This window comes from Calonectris borealis, chromosome Z, assembly GCF_964195595.1.
Source record: "Calonectris borealis chromosome Z, bCalBor7.hap1.2, whole genome shotgun sequence".
Classification (NCBI taxonomy): domain Eukaryota; kingdom Metazoa; phylum Chordata; class Aves; order Procellariiformes; family Procellariidae; genus Calonectris; species Calonectris borealis.
Genome location: NC_134352.1, coordinates 4496003 through 4522140, shown reverse-complemented (window position 1 = coordinate 4522140; position 26138 = coordinate 4496003). Strand labels below are relative to the sequence as shown.

General features: G+C 40.1%; 1 protein-coding gene across 3 annotated transcripts in view; it reads right to left on the bottom strand.

Annotated features, from left to right (window-relative positions):
• The window catches only part of TMEM161B (transmembrane protein 161B), a 56875-nt gene extending 31154 nt beyond the window's left edge, over positions 1–25721 (bottom strand). Inside the window, exons 1-5 of one of the 3 annotated variants that reach the window (XM_075137253.1) lie at positions 25584–25721; positions 14179–14282; positions 8012–8092; positions 3044–3141; positions 1142–1298 (exon numbers count right to left, since the gene is read on the bottom strand). In XM_075137253.1, coding sequence (XP_074993354.1) covers positions 1142–1298; positions 3044–3141; positions 8012–8092; positions 14179–14282; positions 25584–25586 — 443 coding nt within the window. In that variant the 5' untranslated portion in view covers positions 25587–25721. The remainder of the gene's footprint in view (positions 1–1141; positions 1299–3043; positions 3142–8011; positions 8093–14178; positions 14283–25583) is intronic. The other 2 variants (XM_075137254.1, XM_075137252.1) reach the window with 2 other exon arrangements.
• Between the last annotated feature and the right edge of the window lie 417 nt (positions 25722–26138).

The window sequence follows — 26138 nt, the reverse complement described above, 5'->3', positions numbered from 1 at the left end:
ATCAAGTACAAACAAGCATTAAACATATCCAGAACTGTTAGTCAAATATAACCAAACATTAGAGTTCAAGGGTTTTACATAACACCACCAGCTATTGCTAACACCAAAAAAAAAAAAAACACCCAAACAAAAAACCAACCAAACAAAAAAACCACAACACAGTAAGAATCTCAATTGAAGAACAGGCATTTACACAGAGAAATCAATTTTGAATATTCAAGTGCTACGTCAACCCTAACTTAGCACTTTATCTGGCTGTCAGCAGCAGAGTTGCAGAAATTAATTTTCTAACTCGCCTTTCCATAACCTGCACTCTTGCAGGCCCTTATTCAATTCCACTGCTTTACCACCTATCACACCTTTAAAAGACAACTTTCCTCCCTAAAGTGTACGTCTGTATTGGTATGTGGAAAGCAGTTAATTACCCTGCAAGCATCCATGTCTGATATTGCCTTCTCCAGTAAAAACAAACATAACAGCTCCTTCTTTTTACGGTTTGATATTGCCTATTTCCTAGATACTACGCTTTGGTTTCCCTCAGTTTCAGAGGGGAGTTCAGCTTTTCACAGACCTTTGAAAACGTACCACCTCAGCTCCTACAACGGTCTACACACTTTATTTTCTGTAAACTTCGTAACAGTGTCTTGAATGTATTTTAAAATTATGAATTCAGGCATGTATCTTTGCAATAAATTACTATACACATTACTGTGCTATTTTGTTCAGGAAGTATCAGATTAAACGTACTGAAAACAAAAAGCGCGCAGTAAATTGCACACTTCTCCAAAAGTCATAAATACTTTCTGTACAGAAATCTATTCCTGATTGCCAAACTGAGCAAAACCACATTAGTTTAGAACCACTACATACAACAGATGAGCCCTACCTGTATGTTCACATACATGTATTTTTTCCATAAATGGTTTGCTCTTAATGTTAACAAGCTATTGATATCACATGTACAAAGAGCATGTACAGCACGTACATTACCCAACAACGGCACTAGCTTACACGATCCTTTTTCCAAATGCTAAACATTTGTGTATCCTGCCCATCAAAAATACAGAGCTTTATATGAATTGGAGAATGATGTAAACTATTTGGAACAGATAGAGTGATTTAAGAAAACAGAAAAGGATACACTGCAAAAGCCAAGACAAGCAGACACCACACTACGCTGATATTCATTTCTTGTGAGGGCTTCACAATACTGTAATAGGCTTCTGTCACCACATACACGACTGTGGCTGCAACAGTGAAATCCACCAACCACTGATATTCCGGAAAATAATGCAATGCTGAAAAATAAAAGTTTGCAAATATTAAAGGTGTGATATTTTAAGGCAGTTACTGACATATATAGAACGGAGCAACAGTTAAAAATGTTTTCAATTAACTGAGATCTAGGTAGATCCAGATCATCCAATTAAAGAGCAACAACAGCAAAAAAGCCACATTTTTTCCATTCAACAACCCGAACTTCACTCTTAACTTCTGTTATTTGATACTTGATTAGTACTCAAATTTGTAAGGCTACGAGATTTTACTATTTTACCATCTCAGCTTTTATACGTTAACATCCTAAATTCAAAAAGCAGACTTAATTTAGATCTCGACATCACGACAGAGAACTCTCCAGTTGAGTCTAGCTGCAATTCAAGGTAAGAGGTTTTTTGACTCTGTTAAAGATTAAAATTGGCAATCATTTAAAATACTACATATAATCACTTCCTCTTTTTCTTTAAAAAAACCAACATCTAAGATACTGATGGCTTGTTCTTCCGGATTTTGTTACTATCTCCTGCACAGCAATAAATTATTGTGTAAATTCCACTGTAAAAATTCCGGTGATCATACTGTGTTGCCTGCAGGCTGGGTGATTTACGGAGAGAGAGCTCCCATAGGTGCTGGGAACTGCAAAGAACAATTTGTGACAATGAAGTGCAGCCTGTCCCTCCCAAACACCTTCCCTACATCTACACAGTTAAAAAGTCACAAAACATTACTGAGCATTTGCCTGTTGACTACAAGCTACCTGATGTCTAACACATGAAACTGGCCAAACTCAGGTATTTCCAAGTCCTATAGTTATTTTGAAATAACTATCTGGTTAGATTCAACAAAAGTTTGTATACGTTGCTTTTTACAGACAGTTAAACCCTACACTGTATCAGTATCTATAAACACTCAGGAAGATAGTTAAATGCTATAATTTCAAGCAAATAACACTAATTGAAACTTTGTTTCAATAAACTTCATGACTGCTTTGTTTATTTATGTGCCAGCTTAAAAAAAACTCTGCATTTCTGTTAAAGGTATTTTCTACACTGTCTCCGACAATTCAAGCTGAGAAATCTCCTGCATAGGACTGTGCTCCCTTTCTTTCTATATTTATGCATGGAATACAGGCATATGAAAATGTAGATAGGAAGAAAACATGCATCACACATACATACATATCCATATATGAGTTTTCTGTAACAGAATGACTGGTTATGATTAAGTAATCAAAACTTATCATTTTAAAAAAATAGCAACTTCCAAAACACTTAATGCTGCTTATTTCTGTAGTGGTTTCTAAGAATTTTACCTCAATGTTTCAGATATGTGGTTGAAAGGTCTAGGTTTCAATGCTACAGTACATTTCCTATTTCAGATAAGGAGAAAGTATATGTTTCGACATCTGTCAATAACATTTTCTTGTACAAAGCTATGATCTCTATTTCAAATAGACCATGATGTGACCCTTTCAGTGTTGTCTCATATTGCTATGGATGCCTATACAACAATAGATGTGCTTTATGCTGGATTTCACCTACTCATTCTTTTCCATAACACTGCTATTAAGATGTCACATGGAACAACAAAGGAGACTTAGCTCTAATTCTTGCTTTCTTGCTTAACTTTATTATCAGCTGTACTTCTATTCATTCATTGTCTATAAAAAAAGATATTCCAGCATTCACCACAAATAAACACTTCATAGAAAGAATCAGGATATATTTGAAATAATATATTACCGACTGCATCCACTTATTCTTACCAATAGTGTCCCTTTCAGTCACAGATTTTGTTTCCAGATGAAGATCGATGTCTTTTGGAATGGTTAGGGGTTTGTTTTCAATATGACCATTGTATTTTCTGTAAAAATAAATAAATAAATAGATAATACATGGATATGATAAAATACACTTTTTCAATATATAATGGCATTTCAAATTTAAGAAAAGCGCAGACCACTTTTTTGCCAAATGCAAACATTTCTAGCTAGCTAGCTAAAAGCATTAATTCAAGTTCAAAACTTGAGAAACAACCAGGTATGTCAATGACTCCTAGCTTTACCTTGCAAGGCTCTGACGTACTGGTATGGGTTTAAATAGCTTTTATATGCTTCATTCTGAGCATGTATTAGGGCAAGATCTGGTGGCCAGTATTTACTTCAGCCCACTGATTTTTTCTGTTGAGGGAGCTACAGGGTGTTCTTGTAAGTTCCCACAGTCTCAAAAGGTTAGTACACCTACAGAGCAGAATATATCCACCCTGCCATTCAGATACCCCAAAGAAAATCAAAGCTAAACTAAGACTTTTTAACTGAGGTCTAGACCAGGATGCTGAAAGACAGAGTGTTAAAGTCTTTGGACTGAAAGTAAAAGAGACAGACAGACTTTACAGTGTTAATTTATTGAACGTTCACTGGAAATAACAACAGGCAGTAATTTATCTCAGAAGATAGCTGATAAGGAAAAAAATAAAAAACAAATTTCCCCAAAAAGCATTAGGCCTTTTTGTCACAACAGGGTGCTCAGCAAGTACGCCACGTGAGCTGGACCAACCTAGATACTTGAAACATCCATCCTACTGGCCATCAAGCAAAGACAATTTTTAGAAAACTCTCTTGTCTAAAAGGGTATGTGTAGAAATCCTATAGACTTGTTTCAATTCACACCCTGCTTATGAAAATAAGCAAAAAAAAGAAATATTTATCACAGTATTACTATCTTGAAAAGAAATAATCCATCGTGCTCTCTTTGGGAAGACAGACAAAGCTAGCTAAGCCCATCGCAATACAGCACCAGGGTGTCCCAGGTGTTAGCCATTGCTAAACACAGGGGCTTCACACAGACTTACACACAGATTCATTTGCTCCTATCATACAGGTGGCTACTTGCTTATGCAAATGGAAGGAATAAGGCAAGCACACTGCTAAACCCTTCCTGGCTTCCAGCATTAAGCAATTTGAGGGTAATCTGAGCCAGGGATTGCATCTTCTGAAACCATCATTTTTCAAAACTTACATGAATTTGCCTAATCCCTTTCTGAACCCAGTCTGAAATTTGATGAGCTGCATATTCTCTTGGTGGCACCAAGCTCCGTAACGTGTGTGCCAAATGGAGAAGTCCTTACATCTACTCTACTGACGTCATTCGGTACCTCCTTGTATAGCAGAGTAGTAAGTTTACTACTCCCTACCCACCCTCTGTGCACACTGGATACGTACCTGTTGCAAAACCCTCCCTCAGCCAGTTCCCAGACTGGTAAGCCTTACGCTTCTCCTCCTTGTGTGGAAGCCTTTCTTCTAGCCACCACCGCTCCCCTTTCCCAGTTCTACTGAATCATCTTTGAAATACGGTATAAACAAAAATATGCCTTATATGTATAAGAAGTTAGACTATGTTTTCCAAATTGTTCGTGAGAACAAACGTCTTTAAGGAATCATTTTTCACAGCAGAAATATATGTAAAGACCATAAAATATGACATATTTTGACTAAAAGGCGCATTTTCATCTGCAGCTCTGAAACTATACTAACATCATGATCTCCACTTTCCTGAAAATAAGCCACAGTACTAGACTTTAAATTGAAGAAAACACGATGCTTTTAAAAGAACCTGAACAAAGTCAAGTTACATGAAATCGGGCTGAGAGATTACCATTACTAACTAGGGTGAAACTTACCTCATCACTATAAAAAAAAAAAATCATTAAAGCGGATCAGAAAATGTTTTGTTAGGTTTAAAGAAAAAAAAAAAGGAAAATCAAAACCAAAACTTAAAACCCCTAAATGGCTAGACAGAAACAAACTCTGGCAGATTTTAGAATAGCACCTCTGCAATTAGAAAAGGAGAGGTGGATTTTCCATAGAAAGACAAGTCATTGGGACATAAGCATTAAAAAGAAATTCAATCAATTGTGAACTTTTTTTTAAGGAATGATGTCCTCTCAGCTAATGTGCGAGAAGAGAATAGAAGCAGAAAGCATTAATAAATTTTTTTTTCCAGGTGACATTAATTCTTAATACCATCCGAAGCACAAGAATTTTAATGGACAAACTGAAAACTGAGGATAGGAATCTAAAGCATTACTCAAAAAACTTAGGTGCTCAAATCTAAACAAGAAGTCCCAAATACTGCCCAGCCACTTGACTATCTGCAAGCTTCTGTGTGCTTCCCTGCCCACAGTTGTACTCTTGATGTTTTGCTACTGCATGCACCCAGGAGTACCATCATCTTGAGTGAGATGAGCATTTTGATAACTGAAGCCATTTCAGCTCAACAAAATTTGGTGTTCCTACACTTTAATTATCTCAGGGGACTCATAATCCAAGAGACACAGTCAGAACATACCCAGGATCACTGACAGCTTTAATTCAAAGTAATTCATGGTAGCTATGGACCTTTTCATGGACCTTTTCATTAGCCTAACCATTTAAAATAACACAAACGATTCTGAAATAGAAAACCTGCCTAAAATTCATGTGCTATTATAACCTATAGCATAATATACTGAAGTGTAATAATGCATTGAATAAAATGGACTACAAGTTCACACTACAGCTGTTTCTAAGGCTCATTTTCAAACAAGTTTCTTGGATCTCCTTCTGCCATTTCTCTTTAATTAGTCCAAATTGGAAAAGTATTTAAATAAGGAGCAGGTACTACATTTTGCAAGACTATGGGCTTGACAAAGCAAATTCTTTATCTTGAAAAGGCATGGGGATAATCAAATAGATGTGTCCTTATTTCTCCTACACCATCTGTTTCACATCTCCTTGGCTCAAAGGAGCATTGCATTCTGTTTTGTGCAGCCTAAAACAGTACATCCAAACCAACTCAATAGGAACAATTCCTACTTTAAACCACGGTTCTCCTCCAACAACAGCCTCTTCTTCAGAGGGCACAGAGGTGTATTTATTGACTAAAAAAATAAGTGTATTATTCATTCTGCTGTTACAACAGCAAAGCAAAGAAAGTGCCACTTAAGCTGCCACATTACTATCCTGGTTTCATATCTCCCTGTGATTAACATTTACCCTAGTACAAACAACTACCTACGACTATTACAATTTACATGTTAATATAGGAAGATGATTATATCAATCTTATTATAACTAAATTATACCAATAAAATTTGACTGCGCAGACATGAAAACATAGCATTGCATTTGAAACATTAAATGTAGAAGTTTAGTAACTGAAAAAGGAGTTAATGCATATATAGGTGACTGTGATACAGGTTCCTACTAAATTTCACAGTAAATTTTCCAAAATTTAAGCTTATATGTCAGCACACATTAACATGCCATGCTTCCACTCAGCTGAGAGCATGTAATTGCTCCGGTGAAAATGAGAACACACGTTTTGGATGGCAAAAGACTGGCAAGACTAAGGAAAGGTAGTAAGAGCAATGTACAATTACTATTTGGCAATGTGATTGTGTTTTTCTGTTTAAGGCTCCTATGGGTGGACTTAAAGGTATAGTTACGTAATTAAAGTTAATCTTACATATAAATAAATATCACTGGTTAAATGGACAGTTATAAATTGTAATGCTATTCACAATTATTTTGTCTCAATTTGTTACAGAAAACTGTTAGATAAAATTAACATTTCTGAATTTGAAAGAATATTGCAACAAACTTCTAAAATTAAAGTTATTTAATATTAAAGGAACAACTTAATTCTTTACCCTAAAGTCTGGCAAATAAGGTTGCTAACCATGTAGCTTAAGAGCTACGAAACAGAAAAAAAAAAATCACATTAGAATGAATAGATTATATGTGCAGTTTGTGGATTATAAGAGAGTTCATACTGGAATAAAAGAAAAAGGACTAAAGGAAAGCTCCTATGTCACCAAAAAGAAAGCCGGAGGGCTTTGTTTGTTTGTTTTAAATATAGCCAATTCAGAAATCTTGCATCAACATAGCAGCTCCAAGACCTCAAGTTGTCTTGATTCTTGCTGCAGTTGTACTTCTGGAAGGCTGTTCCAGACCTTCACACCTGAATGTCAGAAATCTGTTTCCACCTTAAGCTGATAGACAGCTATCCCATCCCTCTCAGTGTCTTTTTGCTAGGTTAAACAAGCCAAGCTCTTTTAGCCTCCTCTTGTAACACAGACTTTGTTTTCTGGATGATCCTAGCAGCCCTCTGTTCACCTGTTCACATACAAATTCATTTTTCTTAAACATGAGTGATCAGAACTGTACACAGTAATCCAGATAAAGTTCTACACTGGTGCCTTGTCCAAAAGGATTAATATTTTCCTATCTCTTCTACTACAAATACCTCACCTAATACACCCTAGGAGCACACTCACCTTCTTCACAGCTTGTGTAAGAGTGGTGGCTCATAGTAATCCTATGTTGAACTAATATACTCAAATCTTTCTTCTCTTGCTTCAAGATGAAAAGCTTCAATCCTATAGAAGATTTGCTTTCCTCAGTTTTCATCCAAATGAATACATTCACTAAAAAGACTCCTTGCCACCAAATTAGTAATTTCACAGACCAGTTCTGTGGACTGGAAATCATCCAGTCCTGCATAATTTGCATATTTGACTCTCTGAAAGAACACAGTTCAGTACAGAGCTGTGACAATTAATGCAAGCAGGGCAGTCATATGCAACTAGCAGTTTTTAACTCACACAAAACCAAAAGTTAGCTGGCAAAGTTATTATATGGATCATATTGAAAAAAAAAAAGAAAAAAGAAAAAAATCTTAGAACAAATATTTACCTATCTTTTTTGCTCTTCCCTCTTTGTTTCCCTGCAAGAATGCGTAGTTCTTCTTCAGTAGGATGCTGATACCACCGTAAACTAAAGAAAAAGAAAATCTCAAGTAAAACAATATCAGTATTAGCAATTTAGTGTTTTTTTTAAAAAAAAAACTACATATCAACACAGATGTATATGCATAATAAAGCAATGGTCATTTGCAACACTTAAGCAAAGGAATTGCTCACACTTCGGAAAGGAAAGCCACCCTGCAGGAAGACCTGGATAGGCTGGAAGGGTGCGCTAACAAGAACCTTATGAAGTTGAACAAGGACAAGTGTAAGGTCTTGTACCTGGGAAAACATAATCCAGGAGTGCAGCACAGGCTGGGATCTAGCCGGCTGGGGAGCAGCTCTGTGGGAAGGGACCTGCGGGTCCTGGTGGACAACAAGCTCAATATGAGTGAACAGTGTGCTGCTGCGGCAAAGAAAGCCAACGGGGTGCTGGGTTGCACCAACGAGGGCATCACCAGCAGAGATAAAGAAGTCATTATCCCACTCTACTCAGCGCTTGTCAGGCCACACCTAGAACACAGTGTTCAGTTTTGGTCCCCGCTATGCAAAAAAGATGTGGACAGGCTGGAAAGGGCCCAGAGGAGGGCCACAGAGATGGTCAAAGGACTGGGAAACCTGCCACGTGAGGAAAGGCTGAGAGAACAGGGTTTGTTCAGCCTCGAGAAAAGAGGGAGACCTTATCACCACGTTCCAGTATTTAAAGGGTGGCTACAGAGAAGATGGAGACTCCCTTTTTACAAGGAGTCACACGGAAAAGATGAGGGGTAATGGGTGCAAGTTACTGCTGGGGAGATTCCAGCTGGACACAAGAGGAAAGTTCTTCACAATGAGAACAATCAGCCATTGGAATAATCTCCCCAGGGAAGTGGTGGATTCCCCAACGTTGGACACTTTTAAGATTCGGCTGGACAGGGTGCTGGGCCATCGTGTCTAGACCGTGCTTTTGCCAAGAAAGGTTGGACCAGATGATCCTTGAGGTCCCTTCCAACCCAGTATTCTATGATGCTATGAAAATACCCTGTGCAAGCACCAACCCTGCCTGAACTGAACAATCACTGCTAAACTTCAGCTCTCTTCAGCATATGAGATGCTTATTTGTAATTGGAAAGCTTTGCCACTTTGTCATTCAAGTGAAAGCCCTTTACTTCTCAAAACACCAAATTTTCAAATCAAATACCGCAAACAAGGTTGTACTGATATTGGAAAAAGTTCACTAGAATAATTATACCATTACAATTACCCATCAGAACCATATTCTAAATGATTTTATAAAGTATAATTATGCCTCTCAAAAAAACAGTAATTTTCCAGAATCTGGAATAGCTATTATCAAATAACTTTTACCAATCTTTTTTCTTAGGCAGAGCAGACCGTAACATCAACATTCCTTTCCCTGTCCTCAGTGATATCTTCAACTCCCACTAGAAAAAGTGCTATTAAAAAATCACTAATTTACATGTAGCTGAGCTGCAAGTTTTTCACTTTCACAAGTCAATGCACCATCCATTGCTCATTTATTTAAAAGGCAAGTAGTGGCAAGGAAATTCTGAAGAGGAAAACCAGAGATGGTTAAGTCTCCAAGATGGTACATTTTACCCTAATCCCTAAGCATGTCAAGAACCTTAGCAGCTGAAACAAGGCCTTTTCCACATTCAGCAAGGGAGGGTTGCTGTCCAGATGCAGGAAGGATGTCACTCTGATCTGAGGCAAAGGAGCCCAAGTATGAACAGGAACAGACTTGGGAAATTTATCTGTATTTATGTGGAAGTACTTTTCTGGAGTAGGAGGCCACCAATTGGTGACAGGGGTTAACACAGAGTAATAGTTAGAGACGATAATGGAATCCACAACCTTCAGTACTTCTCACATTAAGAAAACCACACCAAGTAGGACCATTCAGCTCTACATGGGCAAATTAGAGATTGTGTTACATCCAATTTCAAAAAGACAGCAAGGCCAATTTGGAAAATAAACATCAAACCCAAATAACTTCAAGCCACTTGAAAACACCTGATTCCCAGCTCTATTTTGGAAAGGCTTTCTGTCCCAAGTGGAAGTCTGGTCTACCCATCTTTATATTTACAGAATATGGTCTTTCATGTAAAATATAAAAAATTTTGTCATTCTTCATGGAAGATTGTCTACACAACAAATACTGAGGGACGTCCACTGCTACGAGACTCATACTAAAAGCAGAAACTGTCCTAAATGCAAGCAGCCACAACAAGCAATATTATACATCTTCCACCTTCCTCACGATGGCATGGACACTTCGTGTGTGCACACAGGCTGCAAGAGACACTGGATAAAGACTATGGGAAAGAATAGGTACAATTTTAATGAAATGTATGTATCACTGAGCATATGCCTCCCTGGCAGATCTTAAACGGGAGACATAGCCCCACTGTCCTTGACACTGCACTAAACCTGGCTGAGGACAGGGAAGTGGGAATGAAGAAAAATCGTGCGACAAAAATACAATACATTTCAGGAAGAGCTCCCAGTTTCTGCAGTTTCATTGCTGGTATAATCAAGCATTAAACAGGCAGTTACACAGAGCTCATGGACATCATCTTAAAATAACTTAAAAACTGGTGTAAAAGATAAGTAAGAGTTCAAGCCAGCAATATTACAAAGAATACAATCTGGTTAATAGGGGGTTCCACAAGCCTGTGTCAGTATGCACTGCTGGGCTAAAGAATCAGCTGATGCTGGGATTTCTTCAGGAGAAAAGAACTTCAGTACCAACCAATAATACATCACAGAGATCCAAACCACTGCATGCAAATTTCCCTTGAAGGAATTCACTGCCACTTCAAAAACTGAAAATGGCAACTACTACAGGCTTTGCATGAAAAAGGAGTTTTGGGGGGGGGGGGAGGAGAGGGGCTGAATTTTGTGGGTTTTTTGAGGCATCAGTAAGAGTGAAATTTGTTTCATTAATTTATTTTTATCATGTGTGGTCCCAGCTGAAAAGTTTGCTGTTTGCAAACCTTGCTGCAAAAGACACTTTCTTAAGACTGAGAATCACACAAAAACCAGAGCATCTACCTTCTCATCCGAGAAGATAAACTACATTGGAGATACTAACTTCTTCCTGTCTTTCACACGATCTAAGAAAGTGGGGGAAAGCAGAGAAATAGTCTTCTGCTTTGTCATTCACCATCTCCCAGATCTGAACTTGTCACGCTGAGAGTACCACAAATAGTTCTGTAATGATGAAAATCACCTGTGCTGGAAGCTAATTTTTCACAATCTTTCCTGCACAAGTAGAGAAATAGTACCTATAACAGCAGAACAGACAAAATTCTTGCTCTGTGTAACATATTAACACAAATCAAACACTTAAACCACAATTTGCTCTTAATTACACTACAGAATTATGTTGCAAGTGATTCATAATTGCAACTAATAGGATACAAGAGTTTGGGGTTTTTTTAGTTAATAAACCCTACACGTCTTGCATTTAAAATCTCAAAACCAAGAGATCTGAACAAACATTTTCATAAAGGTAGAGCTAAAAAAAGGTAGTTCATATCTGCTTTAGCTTATGTATGTTTAAAACTGAGATCCCACAACTGATTACTCTGTAGCTTTGACATATCCAAGTTAGTCTGAATAGCAACAGCAGCACAGATATGCCCCAGTTAATTTGAATGAAGGTCAGTAATGAATGCACAACAAAACATCCGTTTTCTCCTGTCTTCCTGAAGTGGCCTGAAAACAGAACGTAGCTGAGCAACTTAAAAGCAACACGTTGGTAGGGTATATTTTATTAGTTAAAAATGCAAAGGCCTATGCAGATACTTAGGCTGCCAACTCATTGACTTCAATAAATATGAATATTCAAATTCTGTTCAAGCTCTGAAAATAGCATTGATTGAAAATGCTATTTAAAATTTACAAATTTAAGTAAATAGTTTTTCAACAGTCAATGATAGCTGTTCATTCTGTAAACGAGTATTATCTTACGCCTATCTACTCTAAGAATTCTTTTAAATTTTGAAGTGTCTACGTTTCCTTTTAATGGACTTTGAATGTACACATACAGGCATCTTGAAACCAACTGGTCACTTAAGAGTTTCTGGCTTGTCTGGTAATGTGTTTATCCTCCCTCCCGTTTGGCAAGGACTGTAGACATTTCAGACTACCTTGCTTAGAAACGCCTCCCAACCCTCTGGAAGACAGACAGTTAAGCCAAATAACTTTAAAAACAGTTTTGGGAACCAAAGACTAGTTGAAGTATATTGCCAAAAGAAAGGAGGAGCAGGCAGTAACTTTTCCTAGGAAAGCTGGGCTGCCTAAGAGTGTGTCTGCCTGCGCCTGTACACTTACGTGTGTATAAAACCCTCCATCACCCCACCCACACAGCTCTGTCGAAGAAAACACTGTTGGCAAAAAAACAGCACTAAGGAAAATGGGTTAACATAACAGATAGTTTGTCAGCTAAATTAAGAAGAGAACTGTTTTTCTTTCTGCCATTAGAATTCAGATTCTTGTTGCAGTGAAGCTTCTGACTTGTTTTTATTTCTGGAACACAGAATTATTTCTTGCTCTTTACATAATTCTTGTATTCAAGGATGTTATTCACAATGACTGAAATTACAATGCACTAAAATAGTTACCAGATAAATAGAAGAACACTGAAAAGCAACAATGAGATTTTCAAGGCTACTAACATGAAAGGCAATAATAAGACTCCCATTGACTTCAGTGGGAGCAGAATTCCATAAGCACAAGTGCAGAAATCCTGCTTTACATATTTATCAATCTGCAGGTGTGCAAAGATAAAAGGAGAAAAGTATTAGGAAAAATATTTGAACAGCAAACCTCTCCCTATCATTGGCACAAGGCATGCCTTAGAACAAGGACACAGAAAGTGAAAACTTCACAAGAATGAAGAACACAGGCATGATATTGAGCAATTCTTTAGAAAGAGCAATTAAATAGGACATAAAAAGTAGGAAATGTCATTTGAATAACTGCTGATAAAAAACATTTTGGTAGTAACACACCTTAAAAATAAACGGTATGCAATTTCATATTCATTAATGTAATATTCTTTTTAGAGCACAAAAAAGGTAATCAATACCCTGCCAGATGTGGTCAACAATGAAACTTCACACAACAATTAAAAGTATGATTCCTGTTCATATTATTCACCTGACAACTACTGTTTTCCATTATACCTAACCAGTGATACCTAACACGCATCTAAACAACATTTAGAGTCGTTTTTCATTAGCAACTCTTTGGGTCATGAAATGAGGAAAATTAAAAAGAAAAAAGTTGATAATTCTAAGATGCAGAGGAAAAAAGGCAAAGGAAAATTATGCAAGACTGGTTAAGACTCCTATGGAGCACATTATTATTCAAGGACACTCCTTCAGAAATCAGGGAGTAGAGATTTGGTATTCTCAAAATTTTAACAATTACAAGAGACAGCACGCTACCTTCTAATCATACAAAATGTTCTTCTTCCCAAACGAAAAAACACAGTGTCTATGATTCTTTTAATATTTAAGATACTGATTTATATTCAAAACAGCTGCTGGTTTTCGCTGTTATTATGGATACAGCCACAGAGGGAATGCTCCCCTTGCAACTCATTATGCCTGTTTGATCTATTGTTACAAGGAAGTAGTGTATTGAAATTTATACTAATCCTGTTCTATGAAGTATGAAAAAAAATAGAATTTTTAATAAATACCTAAGCACTCTTTATATGCAAGGCTAATCAGCAGGTGGATTATCAAGAACACTGAGGCAGTGTAGAGAAAAAAATCCTTCCATTCTTCAGTGTCTTGTATTCAGTTTAGGTTTTTAATATTAAAGTATGTAGCTTGTGCCTTTAATAATACAAGAGCTGGACAACAGCTAACTTTATGATTGATACAATTAATAGCAACAAACAAGTCTGTTCTCTTACAGCAACACGGTCTTTATACCTTGAGCCTGTAAGTCAGGTGTCACAATGCTATGGTAATAAATTTAAGAAGAGCAGATTAATTTTTTTTCAAGAAAACAACCTAAATTATTGTTTTACTGTTACTACTCTAATGCATATTGCATTACCATATTCACACACAGTATAGCAACTGTTTCTTATCTTACCTGCCACTACAGAGAAGCCAACGAGCAAGAGAATAGTGAGGTATGATCTTCTGTATGACACTAGCCATTACCATGGTAACCACCAACTGTACACCTATCACACCCTGTAGGGGAATAAGTTAATAACAAGTCAATAAGTGTTTCAGAGAAGTGCTGAAGTACCTTTAAAAAAAAAAAAATTAAGAACACCTTGCATGGTAGGGATAACATTTTTTGGTTCTTTTTAAACTAGAAGGGGAAAGAAACCATACCGTATCAGTTTTCAAGAAATCCCCTGGAACTTGCTATAACCAGTTACATACTTCGTCGAAGGGAAAAGGCATTGCCAGCTCACGAGGCCGGTAACGTATGTCCCGTTTCACAGACCGTAAGGCCACGTGTGGATGTGGCATTTCACAAGACATTATGCCTTAAAATTACATCACCGATTACAACCTTGGTTTTTGTGGTCTCTTCAGTTCTGACACGATTTAACAGCTGACACCACAAAAACCCACTGCAATTAACAATCATTTACAACATCCGCGTCGTGAAACTTCAGCCTTTGATTAGTGCAGAGCACTGGCTCCTCGCTGAGCTGCAGGCAGAGGTGGGGAAGGCAGGGGAGGGCACACAGAATCGGCAGAGCTTCACCTTAACATCCAACTCTTCATCGGGATTTGGCACGTCAGCAGAGCCAGCAGCAATCTCATTCCCAATCACTCAGCAAGCTTTAATTCCCAATATTGGTTTTGTTTTGTTGGTTTTTTTTTTTTAAATACAGCAACTTTAAACTTCTAAAGCTAAATAACAATGAATGAAGTGTTGCATTGTATTACTTTTATCCTGCTCATGAAATTCTATCAACTAATACTAACATCATGTTAAAAACCAGCATGAAGCATATACACCATATTTCCTCGACTTGCATGCAAGATTTTCGTGCTTAAAGCATCACAAGCAATAATAGAAAGGATGAAACAGAGATAGGCAAGGGAAATTTACAAAAACATGCAAGTGAAAAGACGCTAAGAATCAAACAAACAAGCTATTTCCACTCTTTTAAACTGTTTTTCAGAATACTTTTTCATGGAAAGGAATACAGGCACTTTTTCAATCAGGACACAACATGCCACATTTAACTGGTGGCATATAAAAGTTCATATTCACTTTAATTCTTAGATATTGACTTTTGGGTATTGCTAGTTACTAACATTTTGAAGATAAAATATTTCCCTCTATAGTTGTAGAAGTTGGGAATTACTTCACTAGCTTTGTACAGATGCAATGTGCTATAGAAGGCCAGGAGGCAAAAGTATTTCTACATATGGAAGCAGTACACAATTAACCATTGGCAAATAAAACACAGATTAGCTCATACACTTGAGAAACATTTTCTCCAAAATTCCCCAAAGGAAGAAGCGAGATTCATCCCTCAAGAACACCTCACTAGCAGCACAGCATGCCGCACTGCCATCATTCAAACACGTCCTCTCCCACCTAGCATACCTGTTCTCTTGGAGGAAATTTAACCGCACGTTATTTTTACCAGAAGTTTCTCTCAATGTAAATATAATCTGGGAAAGCAAAGAGCAATTCTTACAGAATGGTGAAACAGCTGAGGTTGGAAGGGATCTCTGGAGATCAGCTGGTCCAACCTCCCCTGCTAAGAACAGGGTCAACAGGAGCAGGTTGCTCAGAGCCTGTGTTCAGTTTTGAATGTCTCCAAGGACAGAGACTCCACAACCTCTCTGGGCAACCTATGCCAGTGTTTGACCATCCTCACCTTAAGTAGTTTTTTTCTCTCGTATGTTTAAATGGAATATTCTGTATCGTACCCACTGCCTTTTGTTCTTTCACCAGGCATCTCTGAGAAGAGTCATACTCCACCTTCTTTATTCCTCCCCATCAGATGTTTATACTCATGGATAAGATGCCTCCTGAACCTTCTCTAGGCTCAACAGTCCCAGCTCTCTCAATCTCTCCTCGCATGACAGATGGTCCAGTCTCTTCACCATCTTTGTGGCCTTGCCCTGGACTCTCTCCAGTAAGCCCATGTCTCTCTTGTACTGGGGAACCCAAAACCAGACGCAGCACTCCAGTGTCTCACCAGCGCTGAGCAGAGATAAGCACCTTTGTCAACCTGCCGCGTGATGCAGCCCAGGGTGCTGTTGGCCACCTTTGCCACAAGGGTTCACTGCTGGCTTATGATCTCCAGGACCCCCAGGTCCTTTTCTGCCAAACTATTTTCCAGCTGGACAGCCCCCAGCATGTACTGGTGCCTGGGCTTATTCCTCCTCAGGAATGTTGGCACTTCCCTTTGCTGAGCTGCACGAGATTCCTGTTGACCCGTTGCTCCAGCCTGTAGAGGTCCCTCTGAATGGCAACACAACTACCTGACGTAACAGTCACTCCAAGTTTTGGACCATCTGCAAACTCGCTGAGGGTGCACCCTCTTCCATCTTCCAGGTCGTTAATGAAGATGCTAAATAACACTGGCATCAGTATCAACTCCTGGGGAACATCAATAGTGACCAGCCTCCAGCTGGACTTTGCGCCACTAATCACAACACTGAGTTCAGCACCTCAGCCAGTTTTTAGTCCACCTAGCTGCTCACTTATCTAGCCCATACTTCATCAGTTTGTCTACGAGGATGTTATGGCAGACGGTGCTGAAAGCCTTGCTAAAGTGAAGATAAACAACATCCACTTTTCCCCTTGTCCACCAAACTAGTCATTTCATTGTAGAATGTTATCAAGTTGGTCAAGCATGACTTTCCCTTCATAAATCCAAGCTGACTACTCCCAAACCCTTCGTCTTGTCTTCAATATGTTTGGATTTAGTTTCCAGGGTTATTTGCTTTATTCATCCTCAGGGATCAAGGGGAGGCTGACCTGCGTGTAGTTTCCAGATTCTCACTTCCTGAAGACAAAAGTAACACTTGACTTCTGAAGTCCTCAGCAACCTCCTCTGACTGCCATGACCTTTCAAAGATAGAGTGAGGATGGCCAAAGAGAGTGACCTCGCAACAACACTGGCCACTCCCTCAGCACTGGTGGGTGCATCCCATCAGGACCCATGGACTTGTGTATCTACAATTTCTTTAAATGTTCCCTACCATGAGAGTCTTCCATGGAGAGCAAGCCTTCATTGCTCCAGACTCTCCTACTGGTTTGAGGAGCCTGGGATTTCTGAAGACAAACTTTATCAGTGAAGACGAAGGCAAAGGCAGCATTAGTATCTTGGTCTTTCCCATGTCCTTTGCCATCAAGTTTCCTGCCCCAGCCAGCAGCAGCCCATGTTTTCCGTCATAATACATTTGCTGTTGATATACTTATAGAAGGTCTTCTTGTTGCGATTCATGTTCCACATCAAACTCAACTCCAGGTGGGCTTTGGCTTTCCTAATCCCACCCCTGCATGCTCAGACAGTTTCTCCATATTCCTGCTGGGTGACCTGACCCTGATTCCACCTCTTGCATACTTCCTTTCCATGTTTGAGCTTAGTCATGAGCTCCTTGTTCATCCATGTACATCACGATGGCTTGTTCTTGAGCTTGGAGGAGGTAATCCTTGAAAGTCAACCAGCTTTCCCAGACACTTCTTCTCTCCAAGGACCATATCCCACAGGATTCTTTCAAGCTGAGGCCTGATCAGCGCAAAGTCTGCTCTCCTGAAGTCTAGGACTGCGAACCTGCTACTTGCCTTGTTTCCTTCTCTCAGGATCATGAACTCTACCATCCAACGGTCACCACAGCAAAGGCTGCGTGACCTTCACATCACCAACCAGTTCTTCCTTGCTTGCAAGTCTGAGGTCCAGCAGAGCACCTCTCCTCATCAGCTCCTCAATCACCTGTGTTAGGAAACTGCCAGCAGAGCACACAAAAAATCTCCTGGATTGCTTGTGCCCTGCTGTGTTGTCTCTTCAGAAGGTACTGGAGTAGTTGAAGTACCCTATAGGACCAGTGCCTGGAAACCTGAGGATTCTTCCCATTGTCTGAAGAAGGCCTTATCTTCTACTTCTTCATGATTAAGGCTATCTACAGCCGACACCTACAACAGGATCACCCATGTTGCTCCGTCCCCTAGTCCTCACCCATAAGCGCTCAGATGGCTCATTATTCATCCCATGGCAGACCTCCATGCATCCCCGCTGCTCTTTCACTTAAGAGCAAGTCCCCCTCCTCACTATCCCACCAGTCCTTCTAAAGGGCCTGCATCTATCCATGGCTGCACTCCAATCGTATGAGCTCTCCCATCACATCTTTTTTTGTGTTATCCCAAAGAAATCATAGCTCTGCAACTTCATACAGCCCCCCTACTTTCCCATTTTCTCCCCATGCTGCATGCATTAGTGTACAGGCAGGTCAGAGATGCACCCAAGGGTGCCAATTGCCCAGAAAAGGTAAAAAAGCCTCTCCCCCATAATGCTGGCTTCATTATCTGCGTACAGGTATTTCCTATTTTGTATTTATATAAGTGTGTGGGCCCCCTTCTGCCCTGTTTTGTCATTTTCAAGGACTGCTCTCCACATCACCACATCACATGCATCCCTTGCTTACCAACCCAGTCCACCACTTTTTCCTCTTGATTTGAGAGTCATCACCTCCTTCCTCTCTCAGTCCTGGTCTAAAGCTCTCCATACCAGTTCGGCCAGCCTATTGGCAAAGATGCTTTTGCCCCACTTAGTCAGGTGGATGCTGTCCCTTCCTAGCAGTCCTCAAACCTCAGAAAGGGTCCTACGGTCATACAAGCCAAGTCCTTGCTGACAACACCTATTATGCAACCAGCTACAGGATCCACCACTCTTCTCCACCTTCCCCCTCCTCACCAGTAAATCTTCTTTGGTCTTAAATATTGTACTAAGGAAAGTTGTTCTCTTTTCTCCCTTCAATGCTTTTTTTTTCATTTAAATAAATTGTGTCAATACTGTTTTTATTAAAAATTATAGGCAGATGAAATGTTACAGGTGGTGTCCAGTATCATCCTTAATAAAACACGATTGATGGAGACTAAGATAGCATAAATTACCTTTCAGCATTTATAAACACTTTCAATATGTTACCACACATCTCATAACAAAGTGTAAGTATCATTTAGAAGTACTTGTTACTTTTTTATAACTTGAAATAACACCTTCGGGTTTTTTTTTTTAAATATCATTAAGTTTCTTTAGTACTCAAGCCTCTCTTTGCCAAGCCCTCCTCCCTCCTTGAAATTTCTACTGCTCCTTTACATTGGCGCCGTCTATTCTTTGAGGTACCTCAAAAAGTAAGACCTCACTTTTGCTTATGCTCCATGTCACCAAGACCAGGATCAAGATCAGGACTGAAAGCTGTACGATGTGTTATTTTAAATACTCTTGCCTGTATTAGGGATTCTTTGCACCTTGGAGTCCCGTGCATAAGATTACTCAAACCAATTCCCTAGCTAAGGGGAATTGTACTTAAAATGAAAGGAAGCGTTATTAAAACAAGCTGCCTGCATAATGTATTTCATATATTTAAATTACTAAATTGCCCAGGAAGTATACACTCTTTAATTTGCTTACAAAACAAACCATGCATTTTAAAATCAAATGTTTATTCCGACCACCTCATGATAAGCCTAACCACTTCCACCCAATGTGCGAGAGAAACCACTGTCCCTCCATCTAGCCTGCCTACTAAGCCATGATCCTCACAGTTCACTATCTCAGTGTGAAGTTTCATTAATATTTCTCTAGAATAAAGTTTTTATTAGGAGGACTGCCTAATCAGGTGCCCGTGTGTCTCTTCAATTACTTCTATGGCTTCCTATTTGTAAGGGAAAGAAAATGCCTTTTCAACCCAAGATAACAGGAGGGAAAATGATGCAAATCAAAGCAGTTATTTTTTATACAGGATAGCAGGTCCATTAGCTAAGCTAAAATACTTACAGTTCAACAGACTATTTAAAAGTGCACCTACAGAAACCCATTTCCTCACTCAAGTGAAGGCTGCAGGTTGTAACTGAACCCCTTAGGATCCTTTCGTCTGAAGCCACTGAATGTCTCCCCGCATCCTCCCTGCCCTCTTCCAGCAAAAATTCACCGTACTCACTCCCACAAAGGTTACTGCTGTATTTCTCAAAAATAGAAATAGAAATACTTACAAAAATATTTCAGCTTACAACTGAAAACAACCTAGCAAATTTTAAGCCATTAAAAAAAAATTTTAAAAGAATTTTTAAAAAACCCAAAACAAACTAAAAACGATATCCCTAATCTTAATTTTAAATCTGACTTTGTGGTGGAAATATCCTTCTGGTATTTTTTCCACAAGCAATTAAAAAAATGGATATACCCACTCACTTGATCAGGGCATTTTTCTTTTGATTCCTGAAGGTTAGTAATCAACCACGAGCAGTATGTTAACAGAGTAAAGCCGTCACATGAAATTAAAAACTTCCACTGCATTAATCTTCTTGCAAGCAGCCAAGAACACGTGGCACAGGAGTACAGGAGGTGATATGCCCACTCAAAACAACATGCTATAGGCAAAGCACAACATTTTGCCAACTCTACTCTTTTGCCTGTACGTGATTAAACACTACTTATGTTTATTAATGCACTCTGGAAAAATCTACAACATCCCAAACTATCTCATACTACAACACCAGAATACATCTTTTTTCCCCACACACAGACAAAACCACAAAATACAGGGTTCATTCCAATTCAAGCTGTGTCTAGGTCAAGCCTCCCACAGAGTTTTAAGTCTTCCCATTACCACTAATACCAGTTTAAATTCAAAACCATTCATTTCAGGAACATGAATGAAGACTAGGTGTTGGTTCCCACCAATATCTTATATCCTCTACTTGCTGGACTCTAAATTAGAGGACACAGAGTTTAGAATTTAGCCAGAAATCCACAACTTAAACAAAAAGTCTAGCCCTGCTTAACAGAGTATAATACATGTTTGAGGGAGAAGATGCTCAAGGGCAAAGTCCACAATCACATGGGGGTTTTGAGGGCTTCTGGTGAACAAAACCTCAACCCATCAACCCTTGTGATCTGTGATAAAGTAATTGAGCACACAATCATTGACAGGCTTTACTCAAAAGTAATAGAAGCTTCTTCACCTCTTAGAGATGAGGAACTGCTGCACAGATTAAATAAAGTGCCTGCAGTTACAGAACAGTTTGTGGAAAATGACATTATTTGAATCCATTTCATAAGACCTTCGCGCCCTCTGATTCCACATGCATCCATGTTCCTATCATACTTCAGCCTCGCAGCTTGGAATCTGAAATCCAAATTCAAGACCCTGGAGAGAGAAGTCAGCATCTCGCTGGTCAGAGACATTTCTGCCAATGTGCGTAACGCCGAGAAGCACTCGGCCCAAAGAAAAGACGGCTACGTAAGACAGTTAAGTCAGTTTCTCTGCAAAGAAACCTCGTGGTCAAAGATGAGACTGAAATAGCAGGAACACGTAGGGACTACGCTGTCTAATAAACGGCAGTCTGGCTGTGTTTCTGTGAGAGAGGAAGGTCTTTGGTTAGAGGTGTCTTAAAAGTCTTGAGCACTGTGCTCAGCTCCCGGACCTTCAGTAAGCATGGCATTCTTACTTTGGCTTGTGCAACACAGCACATGTTTTATAAGAAAGCTTTTCATAAAACACAGCAGAGAATGCGTAAGCGGTCTACCAGAGAAGTGTTAGCAGGTACAGTAAAGGGAAGATTGCCAGATTTTTTAAAATCATGAAAAAAAGATGACAGGTCCAAAAGGCAACGTGATAAGGTTGAATAAAGTACGACCTAGACTTTGGTTTTCACAGTCTATACCTTTTATACTACGTACCTGGAGACACAGTTGCTGATAACTAGGAGAACAAAAAGTAAGAATAAGTGATTAAGATAAAGTTACAATACTCTTATCTACAAGTTAAGTGTACTTATATACACCGACAGCTATCTCAGAACAGTAACCAAAAAAAACCAAACAAATTTTTGCTTTGCCTAGAGGACATTTTTCTTTTCATCATGAATTGATTTACAGAACATGCAGAGCAAAGATAGCCAAGGTTAATAGTTTTATGCCAAGACACCACTCCAGTCTCCTCATTTTGACCTTGCCCAAGGTTATCCTCCCACACCTGTAGTAACAGGTCAGGTTTTTCCCCTCTTTTTTCCCCTACCACCTACCTAGATACTACAAATAATTCGAACACCTAGCTTTACACGGGACTTTGAAACTATTTGTTCTCTACCATCACCACCATTGCAAGACGAGGGCCTTGAGCTGAAGCCAACGGCCGTACGCACCAGGATTGCAGCAGTAATACAACTGCATGCCTGAAAAAGCAGCTAGTAGAGTCGAATTTACAACTTCACCTTCAGAAATGCACTGCCAGCTACTTACTTTATGAAGTGGCAAGTCTTGTAAAAACAAGATTTTTACACGAGTGCACTGGACCATTCTATAGTTAATTCAGGACATATCAATCTCTTTCAATGGTAGCACACAAACATACTAACAAGGTTGTGAATTTTCAAGTAAGAAATGGAAAAGCTTTTATATTAGTAGTGACCAGCAAGACTTCTAGGAGAATATAACAAATACTCTTACCTTCTGCAATCCAAAAGCGCAATGGTATTTGTGAAGCCTAGAAGCTAAATCAATACAACCTATTTGAAATGCCATTTAATGCATGACACATTATTGCTCTTGCTATTAGATGAGACTTTTCCCTAGGCAAAATTTTCTCCATATGTATATGTCCATGCTCAAGCTGTAGCTTGCAAAAGCAAGACAGTGCTCTCCCAAAACATAAATGTAATTTAAAATTGTTTGCTAAACAGTAGAAAACATTATATGGGATGGCCAAAGAAAAGTGCAAAGTCTTAAAATGAATGCTTCCTGTGAAAAAGACTACTTTCACAAAATACCTATAGTCAGAATGATATCTGGCATAGTCGGCAATCTGAGGCAGTTCAAATCTTACGATCTGTAAAAATCGGACATTCATAAAGCTAATTTGGGAAAGAAATCTATGCCAAGAGACCTCTTCAAAATTCAGATTCTGTTTTTCCTTTTTTCATGGCCAAGTCTTCCCTGAATTAGTATTTTCTTACACCTACCACTGTTTACAACACAGCAGAGATGAACACAAGATGCATAAAGTGGCATGCAGAACATACAAGGAATGACCGAACTGCTCACCTTCGCGGGTCTTTCCCACCCAGAGGTGGCTTCTCTCTTGACCAGTGTCTTCCCACATATTCAAAGGAGAGCCACAGACTGCTAGATGGAAGCAGTCACCAGCAGCGTGACTCCCTTTGAAACGAGGTGTTTTGTTTAAAAAAAAACTACATTCCAGTCAGCCAACTACATTTTACCTGACAGTCTTGCTTCTTTTTCCACTGTGGCTCTCTAAAGATTATGGAACTAGGGATCATTAGGCAATCAAGTTATTGCTATAGAAATCTCATGACCAGAACAAGGGCATATATAAAATCACAGAATTATCATTATTACTGAAGAAGCCAATACAGAATGTCTATTGTGCAAAACACCAATACATATCCAATGTATTATTAAATCACAAGTAAAACCAGTTGAGAGAACTGATCTTCTACAGAGGAAAAAACAAGGTTATAGTCTACAATACTATTCAAAGATTTTTAAAATCTAGTTTACCCATACCTCCCTAATTAACACAAGCTATGGAAGCTCTCACTCTCCAGAACATTTGCTTTTTAAATAGCAGGCTTTGCCAGTACAGGAATCATTCCAAGTATAAAAAGTAAAAAGACTTTAATGCCTCTGCTGAACACTCTAAAACACCGTGGTCTTATGTAGTATAAAGATACTTGTGCAAACTTTAAAATTGTGAGCATAACCGGCGTCGCAACAACATAGACGAGTCCTGGCGGCCCCAACTTGGCAGAGTACTGCCAGCAAATTGTTTTGATGACTTGATTTATAAACCTCTTGATGCAAAAGAAACTGATGAACGTTTCATTCTCCTGCTGCTTTGGAACTGGAAAATACAGCTTCCAAACAGCATAAAAGTAGACCATCATCTTTTCACTTTGCTTACGTCATGGAATCACGCACAAAGATTATTTGTCCTAGCAACTAGCACAGAAAATTGGACCTGATTTTTTCAACCCCATCAGTCAACAGAAGCAAGCACTCACTTTATTTAAATAAGGACCCATACTGAGAGGAAAAGCTCTATTTGCTTGCAACTTTCCAAAAGTAGGTTCAAATACAGAGCTAGATGACAGCACCCGTGCACTCCTACAAAAGACAGGAGTCTCTTAAGACCTTTTGATTAAAAGAAAAAGAAAGAAAAATGGAAGAAAAGACGTAATGAGAAAAAAAACTACACAGTTCCTTTCAGATTTCAAAACATACACTATTAAAAAATACCTTAGTAGAATCAGGTGATGAAACCTTTAAATGTTAGAACAATTAAAAGTCAGATTTTACTCAAAGGATAACTCTAAAGTGTATTCCCTAAGCAAGACTTCCACCATTTAAACAAACACTATGTTAAAATGACACATTGACATTTATATCCATATGGAAGAGAAATATATTTACTAATGGCACATACAAAACATGCTTTTACACCTGCACTCATGTGCTATATGGATATATAGAGCTACAGTGCTCCATATACCTCATATCTGTGAAATACGTATGTTAAAAGCAGAACCAACCAACTCCGGTGTTTTAAACGATACCTAAGACCTAAATACAAAATTCAGCATACCTTTATGGCAAAAGAGGTCCATTCATGAAACACTGAGCCGCCACTATTTAAGCCACATGTATGCAATAAGCTCATGTCGTTAGCAGCAATGACATCAGTCAAACTTTGCTCTTCCATTCTATTACGAGAAGTTCATTTTGGGTGGGTTACGCCGGGCGCAGCAAGTTGTGTCTGCGCTAAAACATCTGTCGAGACCCCGAGGCGGGATTTTTCACAAACCCGACGTATTCGCCACAGCACAGGCTGCAGCTGCCGTGCGACGCCGAGCGCTTTGGTCGTGAAAACCAAAGTCTTTGGCAAAGGTTTCTAGTCACATTCCAGGCGATTTAATGATCTATTTACAGGGGTCTATAGCAGACGGGAAGACAGCTTTATACGCTTATAAAAACACACCTTAAACCTGAGGCACACCGCGCTACGTCTGGGTGGAAAAGCAGCGAAGAGGGAAATAACCGCTGGGAGGTAAAAACCCGCCGGTGTAGGGTCGCAGCGAGGAAGCCAAGGGCACGGTATATTCTCCATGAGCGCTAATCACAGAGGTAACGGGGGGTGGGGGTGTGTCCCCCCGCTCCAGACGTCCCCACACCCACGAGCTGTCCCGGCAGCCGGGGCAGGCCGGCGGCGGCGGGCCCTCACCCCCCGGCCCCTCGCCGCCCGAACCCCCCGCGCTGCCCCGCTCACCATGGTGCTCCAACCGGCCCCGCCCGCCACCGCCGCCGCCGCCGCCGCTCCTCCAGCCGCCCGGCCCGGCCCCGCTCCCAGCACATAAATCCGCCGCCGCCGCCCCGCCAGGCCCCGCCGCGCCGGCTCCCGCCCGGCGCACGCCTCGCCGCGGAGGTCACGTCAGGACCCCCGACAGCCCAAGGACCGCCTGAGCTGTCCAAACGACTGCCTGAGCGGAGGCGGGGCAAGCGGAGAGCGGAGACCGCGCCTCGGCGGCCACCCCCGCGCCTGCCGTTCGGCGGAGGGGAAGGCGGCGGGGGGAGGCGCCCGCCGGGACACGGTGCCCGCCGGTCCCTTTGCGCGAGCCCCGTCAGGCGCCGCGCGGACAGCCGGCTCCGGGCAGGGCACCGGTGCGACCTCAACCACGTGACGCGGGAGTTCTTCTCGAGCGCTGACTTCCCTACTCCACCCCGCGGGGCACCGGGAGAGAAACGGGGACGCGGGGGCGGGGGGTGGGCGGCGGAGATTCAGCGGCGGTGCGAAGCGGGGGCGGGGGGAGGGGGGAGTACGGCG